Below are 26420 nucleotides of genomic sequence, written 5' to 3'. Positions count from 1 at the left end.
CCTTATTTACGTAGCACTAGATATATATATATATATATTTGATACCATCAAATGGTATGTTTGTTTTATGTTGACCTATCAAAAATCAGTTCAAATTCCTACATTGGGATGATGGAAATGTGTGATAGTCCATAACGGTATGCATTGCATGATTATTAATTACTATTATTGGTTTAATAAGAATATACCATCAAAATAATTTTTTTTTTAAGTTGGCTCATCAAAAATCAGCCCGAATTCATAATAATTTCTGATAGTTCAGCATGAACAAACCAACAAAACAAGTTGCTGTTCTTATGTTGGACCATCATAAATCAGTTCGAATTCTTACAACGGGGCGATGATTACTTATATTGGTTACCATCAAAAATATAATGGTTCATGATGGAATTGCAGATGGTTACCATCAAGATTATGTTGGTCCATTAATGGAAAACCATCAAAAATGTTGCCTTGGGTAGGCTTAACTTGACCTTCTGACGCAAAGCATTCAAACATTCGAAGTGACCGTATATATAAAATATTCACCTCTAAGCTGTCTTCCAATCCTGTAAGAGGTTTGCCACCACCATCAGCCAGGGTGTCTAAATCGCAGTGCGACAAGTGAAGATATTTTATGTCGATTCCCTTAAAAAAATCAAAAGGAACTCTGCCGAGCTTAACTTCTTCAAGTTCGACACCCACATTTCTCTTCGTTTTAAGCGTATTCAGTGCTTTCTTCAGTTGTCCCAGGTTCGTGTCTCGGTCAGAGCAGTAGAGTGTGATGTCAGCATCAACTTGCTTATCGTGGCACGAACATGGCCATGTATCTTCAGATGGAGGGCAGTTTGTCGATATAGCAACGGCAGCTGACGCAAACAAAATGATGACTTGTATTTTGGAAACAGTCATTTCCTGAAAAATACGATGCAATTAGGTTAATTCTTAAATAACTTTCCCATTGAAAGTATGATATAACAAAATAAAATAACAATTTCGTGAACTACTTCTTTAATGTAGGTAGTTTATTTTTATCTATTTTAGTTTATTACGTCGACGCCCGGTGGCTGAGCGGTAGCGCTTCGCTCTGTCGTGCCACAGGTCACTGGTTCGATCCTCGGGCCGTGCAAGGTTGACTCAGCCTTTCATCCCTTCAGTGGGTCGATAAATGAGTACCAAGCATGCTTGGGAACTAAACACTGGGGGTTCCACGTTCGGCTGACCACCTAACCGGAACATCTGCTCCTTCACCCCAGAGTCCAAGGTCAAGAAAACTGAGATGGGCACAGTAGGCCTTGGCCCTCTATGGGCTGTCGCGCCGCTGAGTTTGAGTTAGTTTATTTCGCCGAGCATGGAGTAAAATAATATTTTATCCCCTATCTTCTGTGATTTGTTCATACAATCCTGATGAGATCGACGAGCTCGATACTAATCCACAACCGATTATAACTTTTTTGCAAACAAGATTTAGAGTAGAAGAAACGATTAATCCCTGCTTCTGGATCTATGGTTTTTTTAGTTTTAGAGATGGGCAAGGCCCGTTTTTTTTTTTTTTTTNTTTTTTTTTTTTTTTTTTTTTTTTTTTTTTTTTTTTTTTTTTTGAACGAGTTGCAAAGTGATACCGATAAAACTATAGTAACGTACCAGTTACAAAAACCTGATATTTTAAGTATAGGTACGCGTGAATCGCAATTTAGTTCTTAAATAAAGATAGGGATGAAAAATTACGAATTAAAATTTGCGTTTCTTCTATAAAAGCTAAAATTTTGTATTGAATTTTTAAGCTTGAATTTGGTCCTAAAGTATAAACAAGACTTTATTTAAATCGAAAGCAAAATTACAAAGATTTTGTTAAAAAAAAACATATCCGACGTTAAATATACTTATAAATTTTAGGTAGGTACCTTATTTACGTAGCACTAGAGCTGCACAATGGGCTATTGGCGACGGTCTGGGAAACATCCCTGAGGATGATCCGAAGACATGCCATCGCAACTTTGATTCTCGGCAGAGGGGGTGATTCCCCTGCTATGGTAGCCCGATGACCTGCACGCGAAGTCGAGCACTTTACGGTAGAACAGTTTAACGAGGACCTATACCACGTACCCTCGGTTCCTACGCAGGCTGATCAAAGTGGTCGCCCTTTCGCTAACTGACCGCAACCAGTGATGCTTAACTTCAGTGTTCTACTTTGAACCGTGTCTCTATGATCAGTCCACTGCGGGAGTAGACTAAAGGAATAAAATAATAAAGGAGGGAGCGTGCATTTCTTTATTATGATATTTCGTTTATTACGATAGTAGTGTGCCTTTCCTTCGTGCTAGGTTTGAAAAAACGTTGGGTAGAAATATGTATCAATTTAGGAGAATGTGCTGAATTTTTTTTAATGGCGATAGTACTTTATTATGAATCTCTTCTTTTTCTTTCTTTTTTTTATATTTATTTTCTTTTTAAACCTGGTGAAATAGAATTGTTTCGACTTTTTTGTGAGGAAATACTTTTATTTTGTCAGGTGAGAGGAGAGGTAAAGATTTTTTTTTCAGTTAAAAACAAAGAAAGCAGGATGTATCACTTTCGTAGGACGTGTGGGATTTTTCCATTGGTGGTAATTGTGAAAATGATGCGTTTTCCGTTTCATTCGTTTATCATTATAGATCTAACCATGCATGGTTAGAGGGTGAAAAAAAGAAATAACCTTTTTTATGTTAATTCTTATTTGCAATCAAAATTTAATTGTTTTCTTTGTCAATTCTTATTAAATATTTTCATCTTCGGTAGCAAGAATATATGAGTCCTAGTCCTTTAATTCCACTATTTTTATATGTAATTGTACTGCTTTTTTTAAAAATATATTTTGAAGTTGATGGAAAATAGAGGATGTATAGTTTGTCTATAGAAAGAACTCCCCTCTCCATGAAGTCTCATTGTTTGCCATCTGCTGCCATGGAAACAAGAAATAGCGCATTTCAAAAGGGGAGCTTCTTTCTCACCTGATTTCTCTTCTATCACTGATCACCCGAGTCAAATCCTGTCTTAAGTAATAACCCAACCATAGTAACCGCCACCACTTCAGACGAATGGTTAGGGGGAGTTCTTTACATCGACAAACTATGTATCGTCATTTTTTCTGTAACAAATACAGCTATGTATTTTCGAACAAAATATAGAATTTTTTATTTTCGATTAAAGAATTAGGAAATCAAACATAAAATACAACTTTTCCAATAACAAAATGCATTTAAAAGTATGCCGATGCTCTGAGTTTGGTCGAGTTGCAATATTTCTCATTCCATATCATTATATTTCTTACTTTTTCACTTTTTCCGCACTGAATTATTTTCTTCTTCTTTCTTTTTTTCTTGCCAACAAGTTACTGCGAATTTTGCACAGTTTAGATTTTAAAAAAATATTAGAGTAGAAAATACCGAGAAATAGACCTTAAATTAAAAAAGTCAGTGTATAGAATACCGGGTAATGGCTTTTTCATTAAAACATTAATGTAATGAATACATAGCAATGCTACTTTATCTTCAAAATAAACACCAGTGAAGAATATTGTGCATTTTGTACCTTTTAAATCTGCAAAGAATGGTATTTTATTTTACTTTATAACCATCGTTGAACAGCCGACCCAATTATTTGGGTTTAAGACAACTAATATTCAACTCCTTCGCCTAGTAATTTTGATCACAATTCAGAAGACAAGGAAACTCCTGGATCAAGTATTGGGAGAAATGTGCCTTCATGAAGGACTTTTTGAGAGAACAAGCTCGAATTTGCGTCACATGAAGAGGAAAAGCACGAAAACCTCCCACAGTCAACCTGACGACACAGGGACTCTAACCCATGATCCGTCTACCACTGAGAATATTTTACGGCTGCAATGTGTTTGGTGCAAGTTGGTGCACGACCAGCCATCGATGGGATTCGAACCAGTTCACCTTATTGGAAGGCGAACGCTCTATCCCCTGAGCCACCACGACTCAAAAATGATATTGGTTAATCCACATCCCATAGGTAAGTAGCTTGGAATTAAAGGGCTAAAGCTGTATGCTTGTTGTTCTTTATTCTTTGCTCCCCCAGACGAACATGTAAGGACAAAAAATAAGATTTTTATATCGTAGTTTTGCTACACCAGAGCCGGATAGATATTTCACTACAGTTTTTATAGTGTAGTAGTAGTGTGTAGTGTCTGCCGTACTTGAAATGAAAAACAGAACACCTAAATAATTTTTGATTAAAATTAAGGATTTTCACAAACTATATTTCAAACTTAGTAGTTCCAGAGATAGTATAAGATACAGACTATATCTTAAGTTACAAAAATGTTGTTGTTGTTGCTAATTCCCATCTGGTCTGACTGGGTCAGACCAGATCAATGAATCCGTTGACATTCAGAAAATCCGAAACCAGAATAGGAGAGGAATGAATGTCATTCCAGTCCAGCCCTAAACAGTTCAAGATGTGCTCAGGTGATGCCTGGTTTTGTTGGCATTTAGGGCAAAGAGGAAAGATTTTTTGATTTGCAGAAAATAGTCTGTATCTTAGTCTTACAAAAATGTACTTTCGCCAAATAAATAAATCCTTTTTTAAAACTGATTCGGATTTTTAACCCTCAAGTTAGAAGGAAGGGATACCCACAATCTATAAAATTAGTAAAAATTTATAAATCCACCCCTCCTTAAAAGTAAAATGAAACACAATTTTAAGAGTGTGAGCAAAATAAATTTATAAAATGAAAATTAATAATACTTAATTGAGAAATCATTTTTATTTATTTATTTTTGTAAAAAGAAACACTTACTTACCTTTGTTGAACTGAGAAAAATAAAACACCTATTTTAACCGATTCGATTGTTATGTAGGTAAATAAGTTTTCAAGTACTAACGCAGTAAAATTGTTCGAATTCTATCATATGATCAAAACAATAACCATGACACAGTGAAACATCGATAGATTAAATAAAGGACTTCAAATGTTATTTCTATACAATGTGAGTTCTTTTTCGTGGTGACGTTCGATAAGTTGAATGATAAAAAGTGATAAATATTTGTAGAGCAAGGGCTTTCTCTTTAAAAAAGAAGAAAGAAATTAAAAGATATCACAAAATATAATCAAAATATTTAACTTTGATAGAGAATATTTATGAATTCGTTTCCATGAAGATTTGTTTCCATTTCGAAACAATAGGTATTCTTTAAAAACGCGAGTTAATGGAGCATGTAGTAAATCGTTAAAACCCTAGACGTTCGTAAAAGGTTGAAAAAATCATCACTGAAAAGTACCGGGAAAAAAAGGAGCCAAATAAAAAAAAAGATCACATTGCAAAAATGAAACATAAAATGGTGGTCTGTTGTTCGCTTTATAAAAATTTTATGAATTTAATGGCCAATTTGATTCGAAGCGAGAGCTTGAATTGAAAGTGATTGAAAATTTTCTCCATTTCAATTAGATACTTTTTCAAGAGCATATTATGCATAAATTAACTTTTTTAAAATATTATTCCCATTTTAATTTTTTTTGCTTATCAAACTACGTGGAAGTTCTGAAATGTTGAATTATTAAAAATGCTTTTTTTTCTAATTACGTTTTTAATTCTTTTTTTTTTGAACTACTATTCGATTTTTTGAACAACGTTTCAATTCGCTAGATTTTCATTAACTTTTAATTTATTTTTTAATTGCATGCGATGTACTTCAAATTAAGGAAATTAAGAGATAAATTTTCGAAAAAAAAACTGTTATCATAAAAAATACTGAAAACAACAATTGAAAATAATGTTTTCAGAAGACTTATATACTTTTTTAAAAAAGCAATTTTTTGGCATTCATTTTAATTTTTGGTTGCTGTTTTATTTGTAATTAGCATATGTTTCAAAAAATCAGATAAATAAAAGTTCAATTCTTTCAAAAATATGTGTGTATGTTGCTACCCGAGGAAATAAATTTTTTTCTTAACTTCTTCCATCTCAGTTCAATTTTAGGGACTTTTTTTGCATAAATACTCTCAAAACACACACACAAAAACTTGATTACTGGGATGCATTTCTTTAAAACGAAGTCCATAAGAAGTTAAATTTAAAAATAACATAAAAATACCCAGTGCATAGTTTCATGAAAATACCTCTAATGTATGAGTATGCAACTTCTTTTGAGAGAATTGGCGAATTTCTAATAGACCTCAAGATTTCTAACAGGAAATGAAGGGACACTAAAATATGTCAATGCCAATCTCATCCTGTAACCCCAATGCTTTCTGGGAGTTCTTCCTCCCTCCCTGCAACTGACCATTATTAATAACAGGTGTGTCCTTTCAGGGGATGGGGGGCTGTTTTGAGTAACACAATAGTTATCCAGGGGAAGATAAGGGTTAATACCAAATAAATAAAACAAAATAAAATTTCTTTCAAGCACTGCTTGCTAAAAGGTTATGAGGAGCGCCTGGATACCGTTTCCAGAAATTCTTAAAACAAATCAATCAAATTCCTCTGCTGAATCATTTCTATTCATGCACTCTAAATATCGGGACCTTACAATGTGTCTTGGGGGACTTGAGGGCAGTGGTCAACTTTTGTGACCTTTTCTAATGATGCTAAGCAGCTTGAAACAGGATTACCTGGATGTAGAACTTTCCATTACTCCAGAATCTGAAGCATTTGATAGTTAACTGTAAATAATATTGCTAAAAAGCTTTTAAAGAATATTCTAGCTATATTTGAAGCTGTTATTTTTGTTTTAAAATCCCAATTTACTATGCCTTCCACTTGTTTGGATTACAGCGATTGCCTTCTTATTTTCAAAGCTTTTCATCTGCAAGAAAATGGCGCTGAGGGAGAGATATGTCAGTGTGGGCTTGAAAGAGAGGATATTGCTTTTTTAGAAGAACGTGAAGAAATAGCTGTTATGGAAAACAGAAATTATATAAATGCAAGAGACATATCTCGGAAAAGATTTCTGAAGAGTATTTTTAAAATGATAGAGTCCATTATGGAACCAGATAGTGATGATGACATTTGGTCGGCAGAGAAGTTGAAAAATATATTTTGTTCATTTAGGGTGTTGGTGTGGTGCGGTAGGTTTTTGATAAAATTCCATGAAAAAAACCAGTGCAGTCAGTATTTAACTTCTGCTGTGAAGTTTTATTTAAAATCTCTAGATATCGGGAAATATAGTTTCTATCACACTAATCGCCCGGTCGATAAGAAAATTTTAGAACTTTTAAGGCTCTCCTCTAAAAATCGTGTTCACCATAGTGTGTTCATAGAATTTTTAAGATTGATTTGTAATGAAAATTTCTGTTACTACTATTACTACTTTGATGTCAGTTCAATGTTAGAGGATATATTAAAAGCTGCTCATGAATCTAAAATAGATATATTAAATGTATGGAGAGAAGTTGACGCAATATCCTACTGTTCATTCAATCGTTTTATATTTATGAGCTTGGAAAATTTTATTCCAATGATTAGGTTCGGAAAAACTGAATGTTTATCTTTTTCAAGTGAGAAGTTTTACTATTTGAAAACAGCTCTACGCAAGTAAGTATTTTCACTTATTTTCTATTTTTTAAACTGTTTTTTTTTCCAACTAATTTATGTCGTAGCTAGTTGGAAAATCCGTTCGATTATTATTAAATAAATTTTTTTGTTTTAAAAATCATGAATTGCTATTAAAAATATTATTTACTTAGAATTATCTTTGCATAAACGAAATTTATAAATGTGAGCAAAAATATTTGAATGCACTTATAGATTTCTAAGGCGAAATAAGCGAAAAGTAAGATTAACAAGTTATTAAAACAATAATGGGATTAAAATTTTCGACTCAGCAGCTGGTCAAACTATTAGGATCACAATTCCCAGATTGCAACTACCCCTTATATTTTTCAAATATCAAGATCAAATTTCGTTACTTAAAATAGCGCTTGCACCAACTACTTACCATATTTGAAGTTATTTCTTTGATTAATTTCGATTGAGTTCTAGTAGTAGTACGCCTAGTAGTTAAAATTTATTCGGAAGACGTTTTTTTTTTAATTCCCGCATTGTATAAGTAATAAAAGAAATTAGATTATTTTATTAAAATTAGATTATTTTATTGATCTACATTGCGTGAAATATAGGGAACACTGAAAATCTTTGATCTAATAGGGGAGAGTCGGGTAGCCCCGCCCACTTAAGGAGTATTGCTTATATTTCTGTATATATTGAGTAATAATCAATATTTTTGTATGTTTCTATTGTTTTATCATCTAATTAAATAATGCAAAAGGAATAAACGAAAAAAAGAATAGTTTAACTTAAAAAAATAGAAATTTAAAAAAACATGTTTTTCAGCTCTTTTCAAAATGTGTTGGGTAACCCCGCCCCCGCCCAGTTACAAAAATTGTGTTTTTTGACTGTGTTTTTAGGTGTAAATGAAAATGACCAATGTATTGACAATAGATAAATCTCGTTTATCATTTTTATCACAAAATTATTTTATTTATTACATATTTATATACTTTTAGTGAATGGACAATTACAGCACATCATAATTTTTTTTATTTTCATACCTAACNTTTATCATTTTTATCACAAAATTACTTTATTTATTACATATTTATATACTTTTAGTGAATTCTATCATTTAACAACAATAATTTAATAGCAACAATATTTGTTGTTAAAAATGTATGTAACATTCAAATTTGAAACAATAAAATAATAATCTTTGCAACCGTACATTTATCGACAAAATAAAATTGGGCGGTGATACGATACCCGACATTCATGTGAGCGGGGCTACCCAAAATCCAATTTTTTTGTAAATTTGTAATTACTCGAACAATTTTTCTCATATAGACTTCTTTCTTTGTGCAAATTAAACTTTACTTTACTACATACTTTAATGCTGTATGTATACAAAAAATTATTTTTTTAGTATTAAAATGAAGTTTAATCGAAACATTCAACCAATTTTTCTTAATTTCATGACTACTCTATTCAACATATTTTCAAAACTATTGTTTACCATGTTAACAGCTGCATAAATACTTTGAAAATAACCTTTTTTTAATATAACAATTAATGTCCGGTGGCCCATTGACTTGAAAAAATATTCAATACATATGAAATTGACAGAGGGCGGGGCTACCCGACTCTCCCCTAATTGCCTTTTTACTCACTCACGTTTTATTAGAACAATTATTTTGTATGGCATCAAGACTTGGAAGCTTAATAAAATAGATTACTCCTTTTTGAAAGAAAAATCCTTCGGTTACATTTTGTGGGCAGCAATAAAAAATAATACACGGATAAGTTTGTATAGTCAAGAAGTGTACAATAAATATAGACAACCCAATATTTTGAGAGTTATTAAGTCATACAGGATCAGGTGGCTGGGACATGTTTTTCGTCTTAAAAGGGCTGGGACATGTTTAGTACAAAGAAGGTAGGGTAACCGGCAACAAGGTGGCTGGACTGTGTGGAGAAGGACCTAAAAGTATTTGGAGTGAATAGATGGAGAAATTTAGCTACAAGTCAAACTGTCTGGAGGAGGCAAACTGAGAAAGCCTTGGCCTGAGCTAGGCTGTTGTGCTGCTAAAGAGGAAAAGAAGATAAAATATTTTTAAATTTCAATATATTGGGAGCGAATCTACTAATTCCATTTAAATTTTTTGTTTTGCCTTTAAAATTTACACTTGTTGCAGAAAGTTATTTACGCTGAAAGACAACCGATTTTCAATCTACTAACCCCTTTATGTTAGTGTTATTTCTTCGCACGTCTGGCGTGCAGATTGAGAAATAATCATGATTCGGGGAGCAAGAAATATATTGTTTTTAACTCTCTGGCTTGTTGCTCTTGAACAATCTTGCCTAGAAATATGACGGGTCATATTTACAGGCATGCATCTTAAAAATAATGGCACCTCGTCATTTTGGCGGGAGCGGGAGAGAAGAGGTTAAATTAAATACATAATGAATACAGTTTTTTATAAAAGAAACAGGTTAATTATTAAAAAAAATGTTATACTGATAAAAATGAAATAATTATGTAAAAAAATTTTATAATCTGGTCTTGTAATTTTGTCTGCATGGAATATTTTAACTTTTCTTAAACTAAGCATTTTGTATTTCAGGTTTAATTTTTTTGAACTATTTATTTCCATACACTACTGTTTAACAATGCAAAAAATGAGGACGGTACTCCTGATAAGCTTTTTGAACTTCGTATTTGAAGTGAAAAACAGTGACATTGAGCAATTAATTTTCTATAAGTAATTTAGTACAGTATATTTATTTATTTGTTTAATTTTTTTTTTAAATATTTATTTTTATTACTGTTGAAACCATCCAATAACAGTGATACAGCCCTTTTTTTCCGTTTTAAAATTAACAAAAAACTACTTTTCTTATTTTTTTATTTTATTTAATAAATTTTCAAACTTAGTTAGATTTCTAAAGTCTGTCAGTTTTTAGAACTTGAAAAGTTTAACAGTTGTTTTTGCCAAACCTAAAACCAGTAAACTTGAATATTAACACCTTTATTTGCATGCTTCTTGCTATTTTCTTTTTTACAAAGTATGTGTTTGTCAACTCGGATTTTGCGTAGTTTAAATGTTTTTACCTTTTCGTTTAACTTCACTTGAAAAAAGAGTTATGTTGTTTGACAATTCTAAAAGTTTCTTTTTTTTTTCTTTCACAGATTTTCTTGTAAAGTGACTATTAGAGATGATAACGTTGGCAGGAGTTCTACCAGTTTCCTCTCCCTACAAACTACATATTTGTTTCTTTATGCAAAAAGCAAAATGGCGCCTTCAATAACAGCAGCCTACATTCTCAAGTTATTGTGGAACAGCATAACAGATCCATTCTTGTGTGAGGAGGACTTCAAAAAGAGTGACCTAGTCGTTTTACCAACCGGTGCACATGATGTCAATATACTGCATAAAGCCTGGACTTGGTATGAGGATCATGTACTTAAGAATGTAAATTCACCCAAAAGACCAAGATCTCTCGGCCATCTTTCAAGGTGTTCTGTTCGTCGACAACTTGCGGCATGCCTTCATCTTCCGGGTGGTGTCGAACAGCTTGATGTACCAAAGATTCTTAAAAATTATATTCTACTGGAAGATTCAAAAGTTATACTCTAAGCAGTGTGTGAAAAAATGAATACACTTTTGCGTATGTATTGTATATGTCTTCTAATAAAAATGTACACAGCTCCGAATAGCATTTTTACAGCATGCAATCTACTAAGTTCTAAGGTGTAAGACATGGTTTTTACGTTACAGTAGAACACTGATAATCCAGACAGATGAGGACTAAGTTCGATCTAGTTAACAAAATATCGGGAAAATTGTACAACTGTTAGAAAGTTTTATGATAAAGTGTTTTAGGTAACTCACCTTTTTTTTTTAGATAAAGCAATACGTAATACACCGGAGAGCCATTACATTATGTCCACCCTGCTAATAACATGTAGGACCACCTTTAGCCCTCAAAACTGCTAGCACCCGCCGTGGCATTGATTCCACAAGGTGCTGATAGGTAGTCTGAGGTATCTGGTACCAAGCGCTCACCAACTGGTCCTGCAATTCCCTCACATTTTGAGGGGGTAGCATGGCAGCACGAATTTGGTTTTCCAAGTAGGACCACAAAAGCTCTATTGGATTAAGGTCAGGACAAGACATGACTTGAAAATCATGTTCCTCGAACCAATCCATGACGATTCGACCCTTATGACATGGTGCATTATCCTGTTGGTAAACACCATCCCCCGCAGGAAAAACTGTTTGCATGAATGGGTGAACCTGGTATGCAACTATGTTCAAGTAGCTTACAGGCGTCAGGGATTGTTCTATGAGGATTATGGGTCCTATTATGCCCCATGAAAACGTTGTTCCTAGGCGAAAAACCTTGAAAATCTGGGCGAGCCCATTGTTATAAATGGAGGTGGGTCGTAATGTAATGGCTCTTCGGTGTGTAGCTCGTTCACCTAGAGTTGGCACTTGGCTCCGCCTTCATCACGTGGTATCCGAATATACTATTTGGTTTTTTTCTTTTTAAAGGGAATGACGTGAACAATCCTGAACAAGGTTGCTATTGGCCGATCGCATGACAAAAAATTTTATTTCGCAATCTTCATGAATATTTCTTTAACATTAAATATTTCATAAATTTGATGATATTTCTCTCTTTTGATTGAATAGTTTCTCCTTTTGAGACATTTTGGTGGGAAAACAACAGTTTTTAAATTTTAAATGTATTTAATTAGCTAGAGTAACGGAAGGTGTAATAGCAGATGGTGAAGTGACTGAAAGAGAATTCACTGCTGGCGTTTAGCGAGCATTAAGGGAAACTTTGAATTATTTGTTATTTATATTTATTATCTAATCAAATATTACCTAAGACCAAAGCTTCTCTTTAGAAAACAATGTTCTCGTCGCAGAAATTAAATAATAATAAGATTCAAGCATTTTCACGTGATTATTAGAGCGGAACTGATATAACTCAAACTTTTTTTTAAAAAAAAACTTCGAAATGTCCACGCATCATATATTATTCGACGATAGTCCAAAAATTACAATTAAAATAAAAAAATAATTATAATAAAAATGTCGTTCATTCTTTAAAAAGAAATTTTCGTATCAGAGCCCTACTGTTTGAACACTAGCTTCCCAATAAGGTATGATCCTGGTTGGAATCTCAACGATGGCTGTTCCATAAGAATTCAGTTCTTGGCTTGCAAGGTACTGACTTAAAATATCCTCAGTGGTAGCTAGATCATGAGTTAATATCCACTTCGTCACGCTAAATAAGGGTGGTTTCAGTGGCTTTCTTCTTCCTGTAATGCAAATGCGGGTAAGTTATATCAGTAAATTCCTCCACGAAGTTTAGTTTCTCCCAATGCTCAATCCAGGAATTCATTTGTCTTCTGGGTTGTAACCGAACCCAAAATTAAAACGCGCCAAAATAGTGTGAGAGTCGTAAACCTAAAAATGGGTCATCCTCTCATAAACTAAAATAAAATTTCTATTGCAAAATAATTTGTGTGAGCTTTTATGAAAAAGCTGTTACCGCTTTAAGAGCATCATTAATTTTAAGTTTTCTTCTTTAAGCTCAGTTTCTTTTGGTATATATGTTCTATAGTAATTTTTTTAAAAGTTGAAATCGAATAATCAAATATTAAAAAAAAGTAGAAGACACCGTATTTAAATTGATACAAATAAGACTGTCCAAAACAACTTTTCCTCGATTTGTTATACTGCAAATGTGCAAAAAAAAAGTTCCTAATTCCGCAAATAAATTGTTGGACTGGAACAGCTATTAATGAAGCTGATTTTGAACCAAGTGCGTCAAAAAGTCATGAAAACTATAAAAAGTAGGTCATGAGCAGCGATGGCTCAGGGGATAGAGTGTTTGCCTTCCAATGAGCTAACCGGGTTCGAATCCCAGCAATGGCTGGTCGATGCAATTTCCGCATCCGGTTTGCGAGACCCACAGTACTGGTGTAAAATATCTTCAGTGGTAGACGGATCATGGGTTAAAGTCCCCTTGCCATCAGGCTGACCGTATGAGGTCTTCGTGGTTTTCCACTCTATGTAACGCAAATGCCTGTTGGTTTCACCTAAAAGTTACGAAGGCAAATTTCTCCACATACTTGATCCAGGAGTTACCTTGTCATCTGGATTGGGTTCAAAATGACTGGGCCACGGAGTTGAACATTAGTAGTCATAAACCCAAATTTGGGTTGACTGTTCAACGATGGTTATAAAATATAAAATAAAAAGGTAGGTCATAACCGATATATTTACTTTGAATAAAATTTCAAGTAGAGATTATGTGAACTGTCAAAAAAAAAAAAATAATAATAAGTACTCAATTTTGTATACGTACAAATTACGTCAAAATTCAAATTACTGACCTTCGAGTAAATAGTGTTACTGGTTTAGATGATCTGATTTTTGAAAAAAAGATAAGGATTTTCGTCTGAATTAAAAGAAGCGACTAACCCTTTGCAGCAACATGAGTTTCTGGTTCTTTATTTGATAAAGTTTGATTAAATGAACCTGAATATTATTTTACAGAACTATTGAAAAAGAAACATGAATATATTAACTACAAAAGGCAAATTTTGCACTGTTATCATTTTTAAATTTATCCAAATGCAGCATAATAACATCGGTTTCTGAATGATTTAATATTAAATCCTGAATTTACCGGAAAGTCGCATAAAACATCTTTTAATTTCCCGGCGTTATAGTTTTTAATAGCAGAGAAAGAAAATATTTTTGGTTTGAGGTATACCGATGTTACCGTGAATAACCGAAATCAGGAACCGAGATAGCCTGGTTGGCAGGGCACTTGGCCCATGTCCAACAGGTCGTGGGTTCGATCTCCGCCGACCGTAGACTCCCCGTGTGACTGATGCACGTTAAATCTGTCGAATCTCGAAGTCCTCCATGTTCCATTAACAAATCCTGCATCTGGGGTTTCTGATCCAGGAGTTTCCTTGTCTTCTTGATTTGGTTCAAAATTTCAAGGCATTAGTCGTCGTAAAATCTAAATTGGGTCTTCTGTTCAACGACAGTCATAGAAAATTAAAAAAAAAGCAAAATAACCGAAATCAAGAGAATGTCGACTTTCATCGGCGAATGTCTAGGCGCTAGGGTGTAGATTAGGAGATGTTTGGAGCACTGGCATTGAACCTTAAAATAACATCAGTGTAAGGTATATCGGGCAGTGGCTCTTAACTAGACATAGTATATATTTCGAACATTTACCAAAGCGAATATGTGATTGTCAACATTCACCGGTGGATGTCAACCACCAGTAATTTCGGTCATTTACGTATACATAAAAATGAAAGACTTGTTCAAAGTATCGAGGTATTTTGCTTAAAACTTTCTACTTTGAACCGTTCGAATGGGCTATGCGAAAACTCATGAAATTACAACCAAGCTTTATTAAAATTNTTCCGTCAATTCCTTTAAGTTTCAGCTTTGCAACCATACTTCCCCCGGAACCCAAAAGCTTTGGTTTCCCGGAAGATGCCCGGCGTGTCATTTGAGGAACACAGCCGGATCGGTGGCTGGCATCGTTTGTGGTTAGAACTAGGGCGGTATTTGATCGCCTTCGAACCTCTAACTTTCGTTCTTGATTAATGGAAACATTCTTGGCAAATGCTTTCGCAGTAGTTCGTCTTGCGAAGGTCCAAGAATTTCACCTCTAGCGTCGCAATACGAATGCCCCCGTCTGTCCCTCTTAATCATTACCTCGTGTTCCGAAAACCAACAAAATAGAACCGAGGTCCTATTCCATTATTCCATGCACCATTATTCATGCGTCACGCATGCTTTGAGCACTCTAATTTTTTCAAAGTAAAATTGCCGAAACCGAACGACAACCGGTAAAGATCATCGGACAATTTCGGCGGCAATGCTCAGAACAGGCAGTGACCACCGGTGGGCGGACCACCCGTCTGGAACTAAGATCCAACTATGAGCTTTTTAACCGCAACAACTTCAATATACGCTTTTGGAGCTGGAGTTACCGCTGCGGCAGCAGCAGACTTTCCCTCCTTCTTTGATACAAGCATATGACTACTGGCAGGACCAACCATGTTACTTTCACGTTCAGCGAGTGTTCGAAGCGGCGTTTCGAATCTCAGAGGTGGTGGTGCCCCCGGCTGACATTCCACTATGACTAACTCTGGGGCACTTCTTCGCCAAACTGCGCGATAACTGCTTAATTGTTATGCGCGCCTATGGACAAACCGGTTGAAGCGTCTCTGGCAACCCTTCACTGCAAACAAGGAACATCGTCTTTTTAAACTTTCGTTATGGAGATCTATAAAAATAAATGCCTTCACGAAGTACAGAAGAAATTTATTCTGGTTTTAGACGATGAAACAATTATTCTAAGATCAAATTTGAACGAGGATGAGAGTAATCGATTCGTCAGAAACTATAGTAAAGTTTCAAATACTAGCTGGATTGTTTATTACAATCGGAGAAATTTATCGAGGTAAGTTTCATTTTGCCATTAATTTTACTTTTTTTTTTATAAAAATATGTATCAACGAAAGCCTCTTGCATTTATATTTGTAAACTAAAGTTAACCTAATGAAATTTATAATAAACAAAAGTTTTAAACACAATATTTTGTTCTAGTTTTGTTTTTCAATATAATTAGTTATTCTTATCCTCTGTTTTAAAAAAAAAAATGCTTGAAGCCTCTTACTAAAACTAAACTCTCATATAGTCAGTCATATATCATTAAATTTTTATGAAATATCACATGGGAATATATTTTTAATGTATTAAAAATATGCTTTCAAAGATTTAAATAACATATTAAGATGAGATTGCTATTCTATGAATTTGTTCTTATAAAAAAGGTGCTAATAATAAAGAATAAAAATTTATTAACCGGCTGATAAAAATCCTACTATAATCTTTCCATGTAACGTTATAGCATAGATAATAATAATAATAAAAACTTCAAAAAGGCTATGATTACTTAATATATTATTTTGNATAGTCCATTGTACAGCTCTAATGCGACATAAATAAAGTACCAATCTACCTAGTAAGTAAGAAAAGAAAAACCAATTTCATGTTGTTGTTGTTGTTACTTTACGTCACAGTATGGCTGCACAATGGCCTATTGGCGACGGTCTGGGAAACATCCCGGAGGATGATCCGAAGACATGCCATCACAATTTTGATCCTCTGTGGAAGGGATGGCACCCCGGCTGCGACATTCCACTATGACTAACTCTGGGGCACTTCTGCGCCAAACTGCGCGATAACTGCGTAATTGTTATGCGTGCCTATGTACAAACCGGTTGAAGCGTATGTGGCAACCCTTCACTGTAAACAAGGAACGTCGTCTTTTTAAACTTTCGTTATGGAGATCTATAAAAATAATTGCCTTCACGAATTACAGAAGAAATTTATTCTGGTTTTAGACGATGAAACAATTATTCTAAGATCAAAATTGAACGAGGATGAGAGTAATCGATTCATCAGAAACTATGGTAAAGTTTCAAATAGTAGCTGGATTGTTTATTACAATCGCAGAAATTTATCGAGGTAAGTTTCATTTTGCCATTAATTTTAATTTTTTTTTATAAAAATATGTATCAACGAAAGCCTCTTGCATTTATATTTGTAAACTAAAGTTAGCCTAATGAAATTTATAATAAACAAAAGTTTTAAACACAATATTTTGTTCTAGTTTCGTTTTCATATATAATTAGTTATTCTTATCCTCTGTTTAAAAAAAAAATGCTTGAAGCCTCTTACTAAAACTAAACTCTCATATGGTCAGTCATATATCATTAAATTTTAAGAAATATCACATGGGAATATATTTTTAATGTATTAGAAATATGCTTTCAAAGATTTAAATAACATATTAAGATGAGATTGCTATTCTATGAATTTGTTCTTATAAAAAAGGTGCTAATAATAAAGAATAAAAATTTATTAACCGGCTGATAAAAATCCTACTATAATCTTTCCATGTAACGTTATAGCATAGATAATAATAATAATAAAAACTTCAAAAAGGCTATGATTACTTAATATATTATTTTGATAATTCAGTCATCAATTCTTAGATAGATTAAACTTCATAAAATGAAGTTTAATCTATCAACACTTGAAGAAAACCTTGTTGATATCTCCTTGTAAGAAAATATGAAAGCTATATTACTATATTAATTCTATTCATAAATATTATTAGTAATTCACATTTTAATACCTACATTATATTTACAGTGTATTTCTAAACTTTATTTTTTGGATGGGTGTAATGATATGAGTTATTGATGTGTCTTTATTTTTAGGTGGCTATACAGTAAACCATGGAAGTGTCATCATTCCAAATTTCGAAAAATTGATGGCGCAGCGGAAAACATGGATTGCAATGCTAGTGTAATCAAATTTCTAAAAAAAAATTTTTTTTTTATGTCGATAGTACGTTTGATAATTGTATATATAAAGCGTAATCTATTAAAAATCAAGATCAGCAAAATGAAAAAAAATTCTGCTCTGACCATTCATTGTGCTCTTTATTGTGTAAGATAATATATGTTTATTATTGCTTTATAATAAAACATATTTTTTCTTATTAAGTTGCTTGATTTTATTTGTTAAAATTTTTTTCAATATATTTTTATTGTTTTAGGGAATTAAATTTACATATTTAGTTCATTTAACCTTTAAACTTTTTTTCTTTGACAAACTGATATAAGTTGGCATTTTGGACCACATTATTAAAGTTATTACTATATCATGGTCGATATAATTGTCCTGATTTTCACTAGAATTTTTAATTTTGCTATTTCCTTAAACTCTTAGAAATATTTAAAGTAATATTTTAAATAAGGTTACTACATTTTTGCATTACATTACAATGGTGGTTTCTTCTGCTGAACAAAAATATTATGTTGTTAAGACATTTAATTTATTTTTATTTAATTTTTCCCCTCTATACGAGCTTAATGTTGATAAGAGATCCAAAAAATAGTTGTTTGGTTGAATACCTGATATATAACCAAGATGCAGGTAAATATTTGGTTACCAATTGTGACTCATAAATTCTATTCTCGCCAAAATACTATACATTGATTATAGTTTGAACAGATTTTTAAAATAAAGGATTCTATTTGTAAGTTTTCCAAAGAATTATCATTACCACTTTATTATAATTGTTATATTTTAAAGACATAATAATTGAATATTCCTCTTAGAAACAACTTTTTTCCATGCTATTTCTTTTTCCATTTCTGCACATTTTTCTCCACAATAATATATAAATATTTATTATAACATTCTGAAAAAGAAATCAGATGGTTATCAATTTCATATATATAAGGCAAATAAGCCAGATATAAAATAATTTTTGCATTATCACTATTAATTCAAATTTACCATACATTTTTCATTTCATAAATTTTTTAAAATTGTAGTTTCCCTGAACATAATCAAAGACAAATGATTTCAAGAGTGTTTTATAATTAAAAATTCAAGATAATCTAAATTCATGAAAAAAAAATTAAAAAAGCACTTCTTAAAGAAATACCTGTACATGAAAGAAAACAATTGTCATTTTATTTAAATTTTAGTACATAATCATTAAATTAAAATGTACTCATAAAAATGCAGCATATTTAGTACTTCTCTCAACATTTAGTTGTTGCCTAAATGCTACACTATATAATTAAGCAATATATTTTATTTATGAATCAAGTCTTGTTTCAAATTTTTTACTCTATAAGCAAATTAAATCTGATCTAACCCTAATTAGTGTATAATTACAATATTTTATTTTTCACATAAAGATTTAATAAATGGGAATTATCTAGTTCGAACATTGTAGGTTAATATATGAGGTCATAACTGCACAAAACGGAAAATATCAGTTAGTAAGGAAATTTACTTAGAAAGAAATGTTTAGTGACTGTTTACAGGACTTTAACTTTCTACTAGAATGAAATGTTGATAATTTCATAATGGAACGGTGAGAACATTCTAAGAATTGGGCTTTCTTTTTGAGGCGAACCATTGTTTCTTGATGGTAAAAAGAGTTGGATGAAATGAAAATAAAGACTAAGCAAAATTTAAGAAACTGAACGTAATCATAGCAAAATAATGCATTATTTTTCTGTATTGAGTTTTAAATTAAATTAAAATTGTTACTAAATGTATTAGTTTATCCTTATTTACCATTACAGTAAATTGGATTGCATTTAACACTTTAAGAAAAAAAATTTTATTTGGATTTTAATTATTTTTTAAAATTAATGTAACTATATTAAAGTAAATATTTTAATAATTGGCATAGATATAATTGTTTGTATTAATTCAGGTCTTATTTTTGAAATTTACAAGAAACTGCCAAATATTATGCTTACTAATAGTTTTTCAAAACTAAATCCATTTAAAAGAACAATAATTTTTAGAAATCAGTACTATTCGTGTGAAATTTTCAAACATCGTTATTCACATGAGAACCAACATATTATATCAAGCAAGTCTTTAAGTTTGACTTAGATGAGTCTTTTTTTTTCTCTTTAAATTGCAAAGAAGAAACCAAGAATTATTTTCAACTGATTGAGATATATATATTAACCATAAGTTCTATAAAAGGTATGGTAATTGTTTTTTAGTGCTAAACTTCCTGATATTAATTATTCTTGTAGCAAATTTATAAATAAATTTTCAACATTTAGTTCTACGTATGAAATCGTGAATGGTAGAAATGTTTGTTTGTCAATATAATGAAATTGCGTTGCGCCATGTAAATGCAAACATTAGTTGTATAATTAATTATTGCACGATTTTCACGTTACTTGAACTAAAAAAGAAGTTGCGTTAAATGAAAAAATTATCGTGAAACTAAAACGTACGAAAAAAAAAAAAACAATTTATGTATCCAAAGTAATTTTATTGTTCATTTAAATTAACAAACTTTTGTACAAACGAGTTCCACCTATCATTACATAAACAAACACTACTTGCACTCGTATAAAAGAAAATAAAGTAACGGTTGAAGTTTAAGCAGTTGAAGATTCGAGAAAGCGTAAGTTTCATTGATTTGGCGTGTTAAGAATTCGCGCGCCAAACAGTGCCAATTGGAGTGCCCCAGAGTTAGTCAAAGTGGAATATCGCGGCCGGGTCCCCGTTCGCACAGATCGAACTAGAGCCTTCTTCCTCTAGTCGGTTCGAGACTCACTGCGTCCCCCTTGGCGTCAACGCCTGGACGCGAGAGTGCTCTGCCGTCGAGAGTCGTGCTCGCGCCGGAACTGCAGAAAACCTCGTAAATGCTTCCATCACTGTTCAGTCTCCACGCGGCTACAAACTACTGTCCGAGCTGCTACTGAATACCCTTTGCCGTCGCTTTCAGTGAGGCAACCCCCGTCTGTGTCGAGACGAGAGCACTGCGTTTCTTAAACGCTCACTATGCCGCACAAAGTTCCAAGCTGGCGCGGCTACGGAACGACGTCCGAGCCACTCGCTGAAAAGCCGAGACCTTTTGTTTCCGTGAGGCGAGCCCTCGCCCTTGTCGAGACGAAGCGTTGCGTTTCTTGAGACACGCTCACTGTGCCTCACATGTATAGTCCTGCACAAAGTTCATGTTCAAAATCCGCACACACGATCAAATATTGTCTTTTGAAATAAATAAAGAATTTACTTAATGATTCGATTCAAAGTACGAAATTCGCACACACGATCAAATAAGGTCTTAAAAAAATTTTTTTTAAAGGTTTTAAAGCTTCAATGAAGCTTTACAAACCTTCCAGTCAGACGAGTCTCAATAGATCGCAGTATGGTAGCTGCTCTACTATGTACAACACCCAGACTAGTACCTAAGTCGTCTACAGACGATTTGGCACCCGTGCATCACACCCACAGGGTTGGACTCGGAGCCGAGAGCGCGCGGTCTAGGCGCCCCCTAGAGTGCTCCAAATCGAACAGGCCTCGTCGCCGGGGTATTCCGCCTGCAAGGGGCGGATGTACGCCCTGGCTAACTTTGCCCATCGACGCGATGGATGCGAACGGTATCGTTGCAGTGACTAGACGGGATTCTGACTTAGAGGCCTTCAGTCATTATCCCACAGATGGTATCTTCGTACCACTGTTCATTCGACCAAATCATGTACCAAATGTACCCACACATGTACAAAATGTACCCATACTTTACCACAAGCACTTTACCACAAGGGCGAGCCCTCGCCCTTGTCGAGACGAGAGCGTTGCGTTTCTTGGGACACGCTCACTGTGCCTCACATGTATAGTCCCGCACAAAGTTCATGTTCCAAGCGAAAGATTTTTCTCCCGAGCGGTGGCCGTCGACGTCCGCATCCCCGGCCTCTCGCCGAGGAAATTTAAATTTGAACGGAAAACGCATATCGGCCTTTCCGGCCTCGCTCGGGCTTCGTCTCAGACTTCCCGTCGCCGGACTTAGAAGAATTTCCACAATTTTCGAGACTTAGAAAAATTTCGGAAAAAATTGGACTTTGACAAAAAAACACTCTAAAACTAATTTAAAAAAAATGTAACTAAAAATTATTATTACATAATTATAATTAAAAATATTATTTATATACATTTATCATATTATATAAATTAATATATTATATTAAGGTCCGATACCGTGCCGTTAGTTAACATAGAAAAATGTCTTTGAATTTTTAAAGCATTTTAGAACGCTTATTTCTTCATTTTAAGCTTCTCAGAACACTCTATTTCGCATAGGCATACATAGTAAACTTTGGGGTCACGCTGTGTACCCCCTAATTAACCTATAATTATTTCCTGTGGTAGGGTGCAGTATTACCCTGTAATATAATACGTGGTCCAATTTAAAAATTTTAGGTCAATATTAAGGTCCGATACCCTACCGTTAGTTAACATAGAAAAGAGTCTTCGTATTTCCTTGTTTTAATGCACTATTTTAAATATACATAGTGTACCCCCTTATTGACCTATAATTATTTCCTGTTGCAGGGTACACTATTTCCCTGTAATATAATACGTGGTCCAATTTCAAAATTATAGGTCAATATTAAGGTCCAATACCGTGCCGTTAGTTAACATTGAAAAATGTCTTAGAATTTTTAAAGCTTTTTAGAAGGCTTATTTCTTCCTTTTAAGAAAAACAAAATTACTCCGATGATTTAAACGGTGTTTGGAGGTACTGGGTTCAAGTTTGAATGAAAAATTAGTCTCCCCACGGCTTCAAGTCGCGAATTGTGTTACTGGGATCAAGTTTTAATGAAAAATCAGTGATTCCCAGCAATAATTAGAGAATTGGAGGTTGTGGGATCAAGTTTTTAAGCAAAATCAAGTTACTCCGAGGACTTAGGCAGTGACTTGGGGTACTGGGATCACGTTTTAAGCAAAAGAAAGTTACTCCGAGGACTTTAGCAGTGACTTGAGGTACTGGGGTCAAGTTTTAAGCAAAACAAAGTTACTCCGAGGACTTAAGCAGTGATTTGGAGAAGGGCTCCAGTACTCCATTGAAGAGTTACTCCGATGATTTAAGCGGAGACTTGAGGTACTGGGATCAAGTTTTAAGCAAAACAAAGTTACTCCGAGGACTTAATCAGTGATTTAGAGCAGAAGGGTTCCAGTACTCAATTGAAGAGTTACTCCGACGATTTAAAGGGTTTTAGAAGGCGAATTTCCTCGTTTTGAGCAATTTTGTGAATTAAGTCAATTTTAAGGTCATATATCGTGCCGTTTGTTAGCATTGAAAAGTGTCATCGAATTTCCTTTTTTATTGCAGTATTTAAAATATACATAGTGTGTCCCCTAATTCACCTATAATTATTTCCCGTGGTAGGGTACACTATTACCCTGTAATATAATATGTGGTCCAACTTAAATATTGTAGGTCAATATTAAACATCTTTAATATTGACCTACTTAATACATAATGACCTACTTTAATACATCTTTAATATTGACCTATTAATAATACCCATTGTATGAATAAAAGAAAAAAATATCAATAAAAGTTGCAATAAAATATTATCTCCTAATTAAGTTTGAAATATTCAAAAAAATCAGCTGAACATAAGATATAATTTGGAGTAAGAGGAGAAAAATGGAAGGTAGCACAATTCACTGATAGAATTTTATTTAGTATTTCTGTATTCTGTATAATACGTGGTCCAATTTAAAAATTATAGGTCAATATTAAGGTCCGATACCGTGCCNGTTCTATGTTTTATTGCTTCACAACAATACAGAAAATTAAGTAAAATTATATCGCCGAATTATTGTACTACTATCCATATCTTCCTCTTGCTTACTCCAAAAAAATAAAAAGCGAAACAAAATAATATCAGAAAATTCAAAATCTAATATTATATAGCATCAAAACTAATACAAAATAATATTATGGCGAACGCTAGATAATATTAGTTTGTATAGAATCTAATATTTTATAAGGCTGAGCAAACAGCGACCTTTTGTATCTTTCTAATATTAGAAGTTGTGCAAGATAACGTTAGATTTTACCAATTTTCTGATGTTATATAATATTATGTGCTACTTGGGACTTCTGTGTGAAAGTTCAATCTGTTGAAATCTTCATCATTATCAACACAAAGCTGATTAAATAATCTGTCATTTAAAGAGTTGTTTCGGATTTTATTGACTGCTCTGATGACATGTTGCAATGATTGAAATAGTCGTTCACTTAAATTTCTAGCAACTAAATGCTGTCGATGTATAATGCAATGTACAGCAAGCACGTCAGGAATTTCCTTTTTTAAGTACGATATGAAGCCTTTTTGACACCCCGTCATAGCTGGAGCACCATCACCATCTGTAGCAGCTGATATAATATTCTCAGTGCCGTTCCTGGCGGGTATGCAGCGAATGCCCCGCACGCAGGCGCCCAATTTAAGGGACGCCAAATTCAACTATTCGAAAAAAATCAAATTATAGCAAATTATTAAAAATCAAATTATAGCAAAGCTGTAAACTTTGATTACAGGAAGATACAGTAAACTAATATAAGAAGTAACTTCTACACTGAAATTTACAAGCAAAAAATCTGTTGTCGGCACTCGGCTTACGGGCGGCGGCGTATCTTCAAAGGATCTTCGGATTTCAATCGAAAATAAAATATGTGAAGCCATCGATCACAATGAAATGATCAATGAGCTTGCATCTGCAAAAGCAAAACGTGTTATGTTCTAAAACTACCTTGTTATTTGATAATTAGGTATTAGACAGATCTTGCACATTTTAAAGTTAACGGATTTGTTTGCGTTGAGCGCCGTTTGAGAGTTTCAACTCAATTCACTCAGTTGAGTGAATTGAGTTATATTAGATTTTTTGTTAATTTCCGAATGGACGTGTTTTATTTATGACCTATATTGTACATTAATAGTCTATTTTATTTGATGTCGAAAATAAATTTTTTGTCATATTTTTTCGTTGTTTTATTTTATTACGCCCATTTTCATAATCAAACACTTACACTAAAGTGACTTTAGTCTATAAGGAAACTATTCAGTTTAAACCTCAAACTGAAAATGATTATGAAAATTGGTCTTATCATCAAAATTTAAGCATAGTATATAGGGGCGCACAAAATTATTCTTGCACGCAGGCGTTCGCCACCCCAGGAACGGCACTGAATATTCTTCAACGGAATTCCTTTTTCATCACAAAACTTTTCCAGTGTTTTAAATACGGTTTCTCATTTCGTGTCTGTCTCTAAATTTCTAGCAAATAAAAGTTCTTGACATATTTTTTCATCTTTAATAAATCTCACGTAAGACAACAACAATGCTTCAATAGTTGGTAAAGTGGACTCATCCAACTGAATTGAAAATTTACTAGTCTTCAGACGTTTGCACAATGACTTTTCAATGTTTTCAGCCATTTCATCAATTCGTCTTTAGACAGAACTATTGCTCAAAGGAATTTTTCGAATTATATCTGGATGTTTATGGAGCACAGTAGTTATAACTTCTTTTATTGCCGGCAAAATTAACGTTTCTCCGATGGTGTGTGGTTTACGTGCTTGTGCAATTAACAGAGAGATATTGTATGAAGCTCGAAGTCCGTCATCGTCTTGCTTAGCAGCCATCGAAAAAAGTTTCGATACACTTGGCTGAGCATTATGCTTCTTCTCCAGATCTTGAAAATAGGCTACTTTTTTGTCCTTCTTATCCGGATGCATTTTATTCAAATGATCTTGAAGGCTTCATCGCTTTGTTCTGGTGCAATGTAATTAAGGTAAAATTGCTTAATTTTTTAACTATCATCGATCATATTCCTTTATCTATCGGCAGAAACTTGATTGCGTACAGTGTGCGGGCTATTCTACGAAATCTATGTTAAGTATTTTAAGTTTTTATAACATCATACAGGATAGAAATATAAACTAATTATTCGTTATTGTGTAGTTGGTAAGTTTTAATTTTAGTGACATTTAAAATACTATATAAAGTAAACAAATTATACATCGCCCCTGTTGTGAAATGAAGTGCAGTGAGTAAAGTGTTGGCGAGGCGCGCCTCTGCGCTTGGCGTCAGATTTTGTCATTCAATGTTATGATTCCGTCGGAGAAGCAGCTCTGACCAAGGAGCTGTTTGTTTTGTTGAATAAATGTTCGTTTTGTATTTAGAAGGCCTATGTGTCACGTTTATTTCCAATGCACCCAGCATCTGGTAGATGCAGCCCATGAACGATCTGGAATTTCTCCTTCGGTTTTCTAACAGCCCCCCTAACCCACATCAACGCCCCCCATTTTTTCTGGGCCCCTTAACGCCCCCTCTAGGTTTCAAACGCCCGCAAGGGGGCGTTATCGCCCTCTTTGAGAAAGACAGGTTTAGCCGAATGCAAGGAAATTCAATTTTTTTGCACTCTTTTGCAACCCAAGTAGCACATTTCACAAAAACGATATTGTAAAAACTTAGCT

General features: G+C 33.5%; 2 protein-coding genes, 1 long non-coding RNA gene and 1 pseudogene across 5 annotated transcripts in view; 2 read left to right on the top strand and 2 right to left on the bottom strand.

Annotated features, from left to right (window-relative positions):
• Positions 1 to 6184, bottom strand: part of LOC107444108 (leucine-rich repeat-containing protein 15) — a gene marked incomplete at its 3' end in the record, with an annotated part of 10432 nt that extends 4248 nt beyond the window's left edge. Inside the window, 2 exon segments of one of the 3 annotated variants that reach the window (XM_071188528.1) lie at positions 529 to 894; positions 6104 to 6184. In XM_071188528.1, coding sequence (XP_071044629.1) covers positions 529 to 891 — 363 coding nt within the window. 3 annotated transcript variants of the gene reach the window in all.
• Positions 6185 to 6383: 199 nt separating this feature from the next.
• Positions 6384 to 11190, top strand: LOC107444107 (uncharacterized). The gene is made up of 2 exons (XM_016058185.3): positions 6384 to 7517; positions 10666 to 11190. Exons 1-2 carry the CDS (start codon positions 6733 to 6735, stop codon positions 11111 to 11113), a joined length of 1233 nt encoding a protein of 410 aa, XP_015913671.2. The 5' UTR covers positions 6384 to 6732; the 3' UTR covers positions 11114 to 11190.
• A 4469-nt stretch (positions 11191 to 15659) lies between these two features.
• Positions 15660 to 18026, top strand: LOC122269151 (uncharacterized). Its single transcript, XR_006225003.2, has 2 exons — positions 15660 to 15989; positions 17818 to 18026. It is a non-coding gene; the product is annotated as an uncharacterized lncRNA (long non-coding RNA).
• Positions 18027 to 24024: 5998 nt separating this feature from the next.
• Positions 24025 to 25764, bottom strand: LOC107447790 (SCAN domain-containing protein 3-like; annotated as a pseudogene).
• Between the last annotated feature and the right edge of the window lie 656 nt (positions 25765 to 26420).

The sequence above is a fragment of the Parasteatoda tepidariorum genome, unplaced genomic scaffold (assembly GCF_043381705.1).
Source record: "Parasteatoda tepidariorum isolate YZ-2023 unplaced genomic scaffold, CAS_Ptep_4.0 HiC_scaffold_199, whole genome shotgun sequence".
NCBI lineage: Eukaryota > Metazoa > Arthropoda > Arachnida > Araneae > Theridiidae > Parasteatoda > Parasteatoda tepidariorum.
The sequence above is the reverse complement of the archived record's forward strand: the minus strand, read 5'-3'. Positions and strand labels throughout refer to the sequence as shown.